At 46.9% G+C, this 12,202-nt stretch overlaps 1 protein-coding gene across 3 annotated transcripts in view; it reads right to left on the reverse strand.

The window, feature by feature from the left end:
• Nucleotides 1-12,202, reverse strand: part of Cwc25 (CWC25 spliceosome associated protein homolog) — a 73,348-nt gene that overhangs the window by 57,515 nt on the left and 3,631 nt on the right. For all 3 annotated transcript variants that reach the window (XM_045732103.2, XM_045732102.2, XM_045732104.2), the window contains exons 2-3: nucleotides 8,718-8,927; nucleotides 476-635 (exon numbers count right to left, since the gene is read on the reverse strand). In XM_045732103.2, the coding sequence (XP_045588059.2) occupies nucleotides 476-635; nucleotides 8,718-8,927 (370 nt within the window). The remainder of the gene's footprint in view (nucleotides 1-475; nucleotides 636-8,717; nucleotides 8,928-12,202) is intronic.

A 12,202-nucleotide genomic window follows, 5' to 3' on the forward strand; every position in this document is an offset into this window, starting at 1 on the left:
ATAATTTTTATAAGAGAAAGAGACAGATATAGACCAAGACAGATAAAGAGACAGACAATAGATAGATGAATGGATAGATAGATAGATGAATATATCAAGAGATGGATACAGGTATAGACAGACATAAGTAGATGGATGGCTATTAAGATGGATGGATAGATATACAGTAGATATATGGATGGACAGATGGGGAGAGATGAATAGATAGTTGGATAAATAGGATGGGTAGATAGTTGGATAAATTGATGGATACATGGAGAAATAGAAGGATACATGGTTGGATAGATGGAACAATAGATGGATAGATTGATGGATGGATAAACTGGATATATAAATGGACAGATGGGAGACAAACAGACTTGGGCAATGCCTGGTACATCCCCATAATAAACTATATAGAGCAAGCATCTATCTGCATCAGGCTTCAGAAATATAATGGTATTGTATTCCATAAAAGAATTCAAATATAACCCACCATGTTCGATGGTGTATGGTGCTCTGCTGTGCTGGGGTGGAGGCTCCTCGCCCTCTAATGGGTTAACAGCGGTAGACTCGGATTTATCCAGCTGTTCGAAGGCCTTGTCAATCTTACGCCCTAGTAAGTATTCTTCTCGACTAACATGACCTCCTGGACCCTGAGAGAAAATAAATGAGAGTGCAACAAATAATTGGAGCAGGCAAAAGTTTCTTTCGTGCTACACATTTGTATTACTTTTAGAACAAGGCAAAGCATAACAAGCATCTTTTTCAAAGATTAAATCAATAGAAAACTGGCAGGATATGTCCCAAGGTATGGATACTGGCAATCATCACATGATCATGTCACTAAATTACAACATTTTGTAATCCAGCTCATAATGTCAAAACTAAAACCATACATGGCTTGTCAACTTTAGGGAAAATGAGTGAATGAATAAATTGCTACATATATTATTATCACACCAAGTAAGCAAGTAAGGAATTATGAAAAGATTAATGCACCAAAAACCAGCGTTGAACGTAATCAAATGCCATTTTCTGGGTGAGCCCGGAGGCTCCACCAGGCTTTCAAACTGAAATGTACCATATTAGTTTGGTGCCATCAGTCCTTGAAGTTTTATGCCTACTGGGGGCTACGAGCCAGAACCTGGCCCCCCCCCTCAGAGAGGTGCAGAGAGCAATGGCCATTTAAACACACTACATTTAGAGTTTGTCATGTCTGCCATCGCCCATGGAAGGCACCCAGAAAGATAGGCGAACAAATACAAACCTCTATCAGGTTAAAATTGTGGAAGGCACCCAGAAAGATAGGCGAACAAATACAAACCTCTATCAGGTTAAAATTGTGGAAGGCACCCAGAAAGATAGGCGAACAAATACAAACCTCTATCAGGTTAAAATTGTGGAAGGCACCCAGAAAGATAGGCGAACAAATACAAACCTCTATCAGGTTAAAATTGTGGAAGGCACCCAGAAAGATAGGCGAACAAATACAATTTATCTGGTTAAAATTGCATCCTATATCTGAACACAGCCAAAGAACTCCCCAAAAAAGAAAAGAATGAAACAAGCAAAACGTCATCTGAGCAGGGGTCCCCCTCCCCCAACAGGGGGTTAGGAGGGGACCCTGCTCAGGCAAGCCGGTCGCACCACCCCCAGTTCAGAGAATGATGAAAACTGCCAACCGGAGGGAGGGAGGGAAGGGGGGAAGGTGTCAGGGAGCCTCCAGGGCTCACCCAGTAAATGGCGTTTCATTACATTCCATGCTGATTTTCTGAGGAGAGCCCCGTCAGCTCCATGAAGCTAAGTACCCACAGTTAAGTGAAAACAGGGACTTACCTGGAAGGTGCAACACTGCAGGACTCAACGAAGACAAGATAACTGCCGTAACAGATGCCCCATCTCCACATACAGCCGCAGGGGGCGTGGAACATTCATAAGATATCTGGCGGCCAGGACCCTGTTCAATTTCCAAAACCCCCGTGCCCGAATGTCAACCCAAGACATATTACCAAACATTGCAGTAAGAGCTGCATACTTCCTCACATGGGCACGAGGGTAGACCGCAGGCTGGCTAGATTTGATAGTCCTGCGGAACACCCGAGACACACAAGACCTGGAACGGGGAACCAGGAAACCGGGTCTACCCAGACCGCATCCACTGTCACTAAAGCAGTAGTGCACAGGTAGCGACATAAAGCCGCAACCAAACACAAAACATGATACTCCCCCAGCTGAACCAACCAAGCATCAACAACCCAAGGACCCCTCCAGAAAGCAGCCCTCTCCATTCTTCACCAGAAAAGAAAGTTGGCTGCAAACGAACAATACAACCACCAGGACCGAAAGAGCAGAAAGCCCTGCTCCAAAGGAGAGCATGAAGCTCGCCAACCTGACTCCCAGAGGCCAATGCCAACAAGAAAGGAGCCTTAGAAAAACAGTCCTGAACCGAAGGAGCCACCACAAACTGAGGAGGAGAGAGAAAAGAGAGCACCCGGTCCAACAACCTGGATGGCTCAGGTGACGTATGAGCAGACCGGAGGTGAAACAATGCCCGAGAAAGCTTGCGGAAAGAAGCAGAAGCGACATTCACCCGGAACACAACCTGAGGCGGCTCTGCCAGCACTGCACAATATGAGGCGGCAGTGTTCGGCATAAGATGACTGTCCTGAAATAACCAAGAGAGAGAAAGGACAAAACAACCCGATCAGAAATCAAAGACAGCCTACAAAGAGTCAAGAAGTCCTGAAAGGACCACCAGGAAACTTCACACTGCCGTCGAGATGCGACTCACAGGTGGGACACCATCAACGAAGCCACCTGATCACCATATAAGTGGTAATAAACCCACGTAAAAAATCTAGACGCGAAGATCGGAGGAGAAGATTGTACCAGCCACGTACCGGATTGGACCAATCTGCTGAAAGAGGCGGAGCCACGGGAAGACCCTCGGGTTCGGACATCAAGCAAGCAGTGCCTGAAACCAAGGCTGGGCCAGCCACCAAGGGGGCCAACGAGACTACCCTCCCCTGGTAAGTCTACAAGCGAACCAGGACCTGGGGCAACAATCAAATCAGGGGGGGGGGAAGAGATACAGGTAACCCCACCTTGGCTATTTCAGCTGAAAGGCATTGACCCCGATGGCCTCACAGTCAGGGAAGGGCGCCACATAAACCAGGAGACGCCTTGATGACGCCGATGCAAAGAGGTCCACCTCAGAGCACCCGAATGTCTGGTAATGTCTCCAAAGGAACGAGACATCGTCAACACTCCATTCTGTGGACAGGGAAATGAAATAGGACAGGCCATCTGACAGGATGTTGAACACCCCCTGGATATGAATTCCCAGGAGAACCAAACACTGAGAACTCAGCAGACAAGTCACCCAAAGTGACCACCCCAAAGAGCCAAGGACTGCATCAAACCCAGTCAGTTCAGGCCGAACTACCGGGGAGCAGTCCGAATGGAGTCGAATCGTTGATCCGAAAGTGACATGAACCCTTTGAAGTGAAAGACACATTGCTGCAAACTCCCACACCATGCTGCGAGCCTGACAGAAGGACAGACCCCATCGCTCCTGGCAGGCCTGGTGAGCACTGGTCACAAAGCCCCAGCTGAGAGACAATGCATCTGTGAGCACATCGAGCGAAGGCTCGGGTAGGTGCCATGGCACAGAAACCCCGAAAAACCCGAAGAGGAAGCCAGCAAAGCAGCAGCCGATGCAAGGCTTCCCAGGGTCCAGACCCAGCAATCATGACAGCGATGAAGGGATGTCCCCGAAGGAACCAGAACAGCAGCCGAAGCCAGATCCAACCTGACTGGTAGACCAGCACGGTGAAGTTCAGACTCCCGCACAGCTGCTCAAGCAACCTACAAGTGACCCGGGTACCCTCCAAAAACAACCGAAGGTGGGACTGCAACCACAGCAATGCCGCTGGAGGGAAAGACAAGGAAGCGGTTCGAGAGTCTCACACAAGACCCAGCCAAGTCCAAACCTAAGAGGGAACCAAATGGGACTTTCTCCGAGTTCACCAAGAACCCAAATCCGACAAGCTGGGAAAGAACCAAATCCCTGGCAAGCAGACACGCAAACCGGCTGGGAGCCCAGACCAGCCAGTCGTCGAAGTAAGCCTGAACCCGAAACCCTAACAGACACAAATGGGTCACCACAACCTAGGTAAGGCCTGTAAAAATGCAAGGTGCCAGATTCAAGCTGAATGGAAGGCAACGAAAGCTGTAAGCTTGCTGCCCCACAAAAAAACCGAGCCAGTCCCTGAACCCCAGATGAATCGGGACATGCCAACATGCGTCCCGGGGGTCCATGGGCAACATCCAAGCACCAGGTTCCAAAAGCAGCCAGACCTGGTACAGAGTGGTCGTACATAAGGCGAGCCAAAAGACCCAGGGGTTCAGATGGGACAAGTCCAGAAAGAACCTTAGGTCTGCACAGTCCCGTTTTTGAACTGGAAACATGGGGGAAAACCCACCTGAGGAACGCTTTTGTTTCAACAACGCCCAAGCGTACCCACTTCAGGATGACCTGACAGAGCACAGAGGAAGAGGTCTGTCCCACCAGCCCCAAACCCCCCGAAAGAGGAGGAACCACCTAAACGCCACCACAGGCTGGAGGAAACGACCCGAAATGCCCACGAATCGTGGGACCAGACGCAAGCAAACAGCACGAACCCCCCCTTCCCAATCGCCCCATCAATGGAGGAAACTGCAAAAGAACTGACAACATTTATGAGAGGCCAACCAACGCCCAGAGCGAGCACTGTGCCGACCAGACATTGACGGCTCCACAGGAGGGACTGGCCCCGAACCTGGTACCGCTTGCTTATGATGACCGAAGGAGCCCCGAGCCCTGGAAGGACCTTCCGGGTAGGGCCCCCATGCCACTCCCCACGGAGACCTGACAAGTCTGACATAGGCCGGCAACTAGACAAAGCCGCCTGCAGAAAATACACCATTGCAGACTCTGCAAACAGCAACGAACAAAAAGAGGACGAAATTCTAAAAAGAGCCAGGGCCCAAGCAGATTGCAAAGAGTGGACGAGCACCGCCTGTCTGCACGCAAGGCGAGAAGCAAAGAACAGAGACACTGCTTCCTTCAGAATCGGTGCAAACAACTTCAACAAGGCAGCCGACACCCAAGCTGCCGAGGCAAGTGTGCTGGACACCGGCCAGGAAACCAGCTCCTCCACATCCTCCTTGAGCCAGTCTGAAGACAGCTCTAAGAGGGGAAAAGAAATGCAAGACCGAAGCCAAATGCCCATGGGCCCGCAAATCTGCTGCCACCAGGGACGCCGAAGGAGAGGGAATCTGCACGTGAAGCTGCACCTGGCCACTTATCGCGAGGAAGCACAGGGCGAACAAGCACGAATTGAGGTGCTCAAATTTGCCCCCCCAGGTAAACCTGATTGACTGCAGTCAACTCCCGCCATTAAAGCATGTGGGTCTATTGGAACCCATGCCATGCCCACAGTGGAAAAAAAAAGGTAGTCTGCCAGCCAGGGAAACTCCGGCCCCTCGTAACACCCAGTTAGGAAAAAGAAAAGCCATACGCAAAAGAAGAAAGATCCATTATCAAGGAGTAATCCGGGTCTCGCATGAGGTGAGCTGCAAGGGCCTCCCGCACCTCTCTTGGCGGGATGCGGGAAGCCGAAAACCTTCGGAAGGAGGGAACCGAGGAACCCAAGGGAACCCGGAGCTGAACCCAGGGAGAAGTCGAACCCATATCAAATTCGTACAAGGCAGGGAGAGAGGAAAACCCCTTTCCCTGTAACAACACGCCCCATGCTGAGGGTACCAACACCCAAGCGGAGTCAACAGGAGCCCAAGCCCCCCAAAGTCAACTCCTCTCCAGCCCTGGGATCCTCCACGGCAGGACCCAGGGAGGCCAAGTCTTCCTCCAAACTATCTGCCTCTGAAGAAAGGCAGAGTCCTCCGGAGAAGCAAGAAAGAAGGGGGCCCACTGGCATGACCCGAAAGCTCCGGCAGGAGAAACAGGCTTTAATGCCGCCACCACCGATCTGGAAGAGGCAGTCCGAGTCTCACCACCAAGAAAGCCCTGCCCAACTCCGAAACCCTCAGACTTTTGGGAGCCGAGAGCAGGGAGGAAAAGCAGAATGAACCACAGCAGGGAAAGGACAAGAAAGCGCAGATGAAACAAAGTCGAGGCAACTAACACCCCCAAGTCCGGATCCCTATAACCAAACGCGGGGTAACCGTGGGGCATCCGGAAAGGCAACTAACCGAGCACGTAGCAGCAGCCTAAACCACGCATGCAATGCTATAGCTAACTGCACCCGAATATCAATATTAGTGGACTGGGTGAATTGGAGTACAAACAAGGAACACCACTCACAGGACTCCGGGTCAAAGGTGTCATTGACCCAGCAGGCAGCATGGCGGAGGCAAAGACGGCGAGTGTCACCCTGAGACAAGGGGACAGAGGAACCTTCAAACTCTAACGAAGCAAGATGGGATTCGGATGACACATCCATTGGACCAATGAGCCCCAATGGGGGTTTTCAGGGCCCCTTAGGCTGACTGCTAAGGGAAGCCCAGGCAAGGTACTTCTAACCGGTTATCCCAGAATTACCAAACAAAAATGCTGAACCCCTGTGACGTGTGCAATCATGGAGACCTAGCAGAGGGCCACCAAAATCATACAAGAGGTTGTACAGCCGCACCAGGCCAAACAAAACACGAGAAAAGAAGCACCCCGCAAAAGCACAACATCTCCAGGAGGAACGGAACCGGCCCCTATGTTTTTTTTTTTTTTTTTTTTTTTTTTTGAGATATATACAAGAGTTGTTACATTCTTGTACAGCCACTAGTACGCGTAGCGTTTCGGGCAGGTCCCTGGAATACGATCCCCACCGCGAAGAATCGTTGTTACAACCAAGTACACATTTTACTGTTGTGTTAAACAGAGGCTACAGTTAAGGATTTGCGCCCAGTAAATCCTCCCCGGCCAGGATACGAACCCATGACAAAGCGCTCGCGAAACGCCAGGCGAGTGTCTTACCACTACACCACGGAGACTGAATGTACGGAGAATGTGTATTATAAGACAGCTGGCACAGTACCTAGCGCCCCTGCCAGTGACGATGCTACCTCCTACCCAAGGCCAAATAGGGGTAGGAAAAAAAAACCAGCAGACCCCCAGGGTGGGCAATCACCAAGCAGCAAAAGAACCTTGCGAAGATAACCCCCGAACAGTTTGAGTAAGGTAACTCCAAACTGCAAGGGCAGTACTTACAGGGCACCTAGGGAAGAGAACCCTAGGTACATGCAGCCCCAGTCCTTCTGGAATAACACCTGGCTCGCACACGACCACACCGCAGCACATCATCACAAGGCACAGCACTGCTCAAAGATTGGAGCCAGAGTCGATCGACCGCCGCCCAACACAACAGCCTCAGAACTGGGGTTGGGAAGCTGGAGCGGGAGATCTGGGACCGCTTTTTCCCCTTCCAGGGAATAAGGTGTTGCACAGACAGCACTGTGGGGGCTGTGGCGACGTCATGCTTGTTAGCTTGTTTTTCGATTGGGGAGTTCTGTTTGCTCGTTCGGCTTTTGGTTTGCAATATTTAACCGGCTGTAGTTTGTTTTGAGATTCCTACCATTCTGGGTGCCTGACCTGGTAGATGGCTAACAGAGAATGCTTATAACTACATGGGGGGGGTGTCTATAGGGCATTGCTCCTCGTGCCTCTCTGAGGGGGGCCAGGTTCTGGCTCGTGGTCCTCGGTAGGCTAAGAACTTCACTGATTGACTGTTGTCATGGTCTAATACATACACATCAGCCCGGTATAGCTCCGGGAAGCAGGAGGGGCTCTCCACAGAAAACTGCTGTTATCAAATTCCTGTCATAAAATACCAAATATGAATCCATTTACATAACAAAATGAACTTTGGTGACGGAACATAAGGTTTCATGATGCCTAGATGCAGGAAACAATGGCTGCGTGCTGTCTCTCTCTACCTCATGCTGTGAATATCCTAACTAACATTATGTTCACCGAGATCTGAACATTGTACAGAGTCTTTATGACAGTCAGGATCATCTATAACATTATCAATGCTAAATAATTTCAGTTGCTTATTTTAGTCATTACTAAGTGGTGCTGTGGCCCCTAGCTGCACAGTGGTGCTGTGCACGGCTCCTGCATACACCAGCCTTGGTCGCTCTCTCTCAGTACCAAGGCTCTCCCAACTAGCAAGGATGCTGATGATTTTTTCAAGATGGCATCTGTTTACTGGAGTCTTGAGACACAGGATGTGAGCCCTGTGTACTGGCGGGAGTTTTGAGTCACTCCCTATACTGTACCTAAAAATGCACGATGCTCTGCGCACCCTCGATCCAGTGCCACAAGGCACTCTACGCAGTGCAGTGATTAAGGAGCAGATATATGGTCTAAGATGTAATCACATAATCTACATGTCCTTAACAAAAACAACAATAAAAGCTCTGAATGCGAGCCGAGGTGCAGTACATTAAAATTTGACCACTTGTGTAGACTTCATCTTTGGTGAAGTCACTTAATAGCTCAGGCTATTAATACTTGTTCTATCTCATGCTGTCTCTGGGATGCAGCCTTTATCTTGCTAGTGGCCTGCTAGTACAATATACACTCTTGCTCTATTAAAAATTAAGAATCAAATTTCCCACTTGTCATAGGCTCTTTGAATCACAAATGTTTTATTTTTAACAATCTTTTGCCAACTCACCTTATACATCCAGTCAAGCTTGTCATCTCCTTTTTTCTCAACTGCTCCTGAATCTTCTGCAGTTTTTCTGAGCTCGTCCCTCTCTCTCTCTTCCTTCAGTTCTCGCTGAAGTTCTGCCACCTTACGGTCTTCTTCAGCTTTCTGTTGTTCTGCCTTCCACACCCTCTCCTGGTTCTTCATGGTATGGGGGTGCCATGATTTCTTCAAATTCTGAAGTTAATATTTAAATATACTGTATACTGATAAACACTTGAAAACTTATAGGGGAGTATTAGATAAATATTGCATAACAGCCAATTAATTATTCATTAGTGAAAATTTATATTTTTATTTTTGTCTTTTGCATCACAGTAAAATTTAAATACAATGTAACATTCATAATCTGTTCTATATCATTCTAAACCTGATCTGGATTTCCAAATAATCCCGGTTATTTACAATTAGTAAATTACTGCCTTTTTAAACAACATATCAATGAGCAACACAGGGAAAATAGTATTTTAGAGTGTTAGTTAACACTAATAAATATAGGAACATCAAAAGAGACAGTGACCCAAGGAACAATTATCACAAGGAAATTAGATTTAATGAGAGAAAACTTAATTAGGGTACAAGACTGTCATAAAGTAAATCATGAGTGATTTATCACCCTTATCCCAGGACACAAGTGTCTCATGTTGGGAGTTTACAGATCAGTGATCACAATTACAGTTCAGATGTGGTGGGTGTGATGAAATAAGACATCTGATTATACTGGCAGATGGCAATTTATACATTCACCTGTACAGTATTATTATGGATAGATCTCATTGCTATATTAGATGGAGTAGAGTGTTACAGGTAGCGAGAAGGAACAAGGTCTTGACCCGACTTCCCAACGATTCGGATAACCAATTCCTCCACCACTCCCAGTGACATCAGAGGAACCATAGTTTAGCCAGTCATATGCAAGTGATGGTAGAAATTGCATTCTGATTTGTTAATTACTTCCTCAGAGAACACCAATGAAGGCACAAAGGCAGGAGACTATGTAGCATTCTGTGAGGAAGCCTCTCCGTGACGCCATACGAGGAGTGAGCTCGGCTAGCTCTCCTTTAGCTCTATCACCTCATTCTCAGTGTAGCAACCAAGGTATTAGGATGCGGTACTCATCCTAGTACCAGAGTCACATCACTCCTTAAGCTACAAGTACCAACTCAAGAACGCATCCTTTGACAGACAACACCACGATGGTAGAGACAACTCCCCATTCAGTGATGACTTAAGAAGTACACGTATGATGTGCGGTGTGGATGTTAAGCGAGTACAGTGGTACCTCGGAATGCGATTGTCCCTGTATGCAAGGTTTTCGGAAGGCGAGGTGTATTTACTCCAAAAATTTGTCTCGGAAGGCGATGGTTACTTCGGGAGGCGAGTTTGGACGCGAGTTTGTTGATACGCGTACAGCCGACCTAGCGCGTGGTAGTTCGGCGATCGTCGCCCCTCCGCCCCGCCGCCCCTCAGTTTATTATTGTCTCGCGCTCAGTGACTACCCCCACATCAATTCTTCTCGCGGATTTTCAGTGTTTTGTTGGATTTTTGGTGATTTGTCTATACAATTTGTTATTATATATCTCACCATGGGTCCCAAGAAAGCCAGTGGTAAGGATAAAGGCCAGAAAGCTCATGTGAGGATGACAATAGAGGAGAAACAAGAGATCATTCGGAAGCATGAGAACGGTACACGTGTTGTTGAACTTTGTAGGCAGTACAACAAAGCCACATCAACAATATGCACTATACTTAAGAAGAAAAATAAGATTATGGGTGCTAAAGTGGCAAAAGGAGTAAGAACATTAACGGCACAAAGACCACAAATACTTGAAGAAGTGGAAAAGTTGTTATTAATTTGGATACACGACAAGGAGTTGAGGGGTGATAGTGTTTCGGAGGCCATTATTTGTGAGAAAGCCAGGGTGTTAATACGAAGACCTTCTAAAGAATACCCCTGCAACGAGTGATGCAGATAAGAAAGAGTTTAAGGCAAGCAGGGGCTGGTTTGAAAAATTTAGAAAGAGAAGTGGTATCCATAGTGTTACAAGGCATGGGGTTATGTGATGTGATTATGGAAGGGGACTCCCCTTCCAAACAGTAACTCCTCTCCTCCTCCCCCCTCCTCACCATCTTCCATACGCCTACAGCACTCGACAGCAAGGTAAGTAATAACTGGAACACAGTTTTGTAGGTTTATTTAGATGAATTAGGTAAATTAGGTATAAAAATTTAGTTTGATGTGGGGTTTTTGGGGTAGTCAGGAACGGATTAATTCATTTCCCTTTATTTCTTATGGGGAAATTAACTTCGGAATGCGAGTTTTCGGAAGGCGAGGCGTCTCCAGGAACGGATTAAACTCTTATTCTGAGGTATGCCTGTACTCCATTAATTGGCGAGTACGTTAGTAATTCACATTTTCGTGGTGCTAAGTGCAGCTCAGTGAGCTGAGGTAGTGTTTCTTGACTAATATTTGATGCGGCCATTTCAGGCAAGAACCCCTGCGAGGTGAATGTATTTATACACATGTCAATTACTTGTGCATGCAATTATTCCCCAACATAATTTTGAGCTCCTAATTGTCCTTTGGATATGGCAGTGGGTTAGGTAGCCATTATTGCTGGAACATAAGCAAGTGTTAACAAAGGATGCAGCCGACACATATTTCGGCCAACATCATGTTCCATAAAGACAATTAGCCCCAAATCCACGTGTACAGTATATACAATACTGTGGAACCTTGAATAACAAATTTAATCCGTTCCGGCACCGAGCTTGTTATGTGAAACGTACATCTTTCAAAATGAATTTCCTCATTTAAAATAATGAAAATCAAATTAATCCGTTCTACCACCGAAAAACATCAATATGATATTCAATGTTTTAAATAATGGAGCAGCCTACCTTACATACACTGAACAAACCTTTATGACATTTTTCTTTCATCAAATTTGTTCAATTTGTTTTCATTCGTTTTTATAGCAAAAGGTTCGTTCGGTGTTTGTCAGGTAGGCTGCTCCATGTTCCTTAAAAGATAAAATAAATAAAAACAGTTGAAACAATTTGAAAAACGGACAAATGCCATGAAGGTTCGTTCAGTGTTTGTCGGGTAGGCTGCTCCATTATGACAATCTTTGTTTCAAATATGTTCCATTTGTTTTGTATTTTTCCATTTATTTCTCAATAATGGAGCAGCCTACCTGACAAACACCGAACAAACCTTTTTGACTTTTTTTTTTTTAATTTCATTTCTTTTTTCTACAAAAAGAGTCAATGCTTTGCAACATCACAGCAGTCACCCCTTTACATCCCAGAATCATTAGCATCTTTAAAAAAAAAAATTATTTATTTGCATAGTGGGAGGCGTCCAAGAATGTGCGAGAAGCAGCACGACCCCACCAAGTGGTGTTGTCGTTGTTCAAACGAGCGCTCGCCAAACGAGACGAATTGTCAGC

Source organism: Procambarus clarkii, chromosome 50, assembly GCF_040958095.1.
Source record: "Procambarus clarkii isolate CNS0578487 chromosome 50, FALCON_Pclarkii_2.0, whole genome shotgun sequence".
Taxonomy (NCBI): Eukaryota; Metazoa; Arthropoda; class Malacostraca; order Decapoda; family Cambaridae; genus Procambarus; species Procambarus clarkii.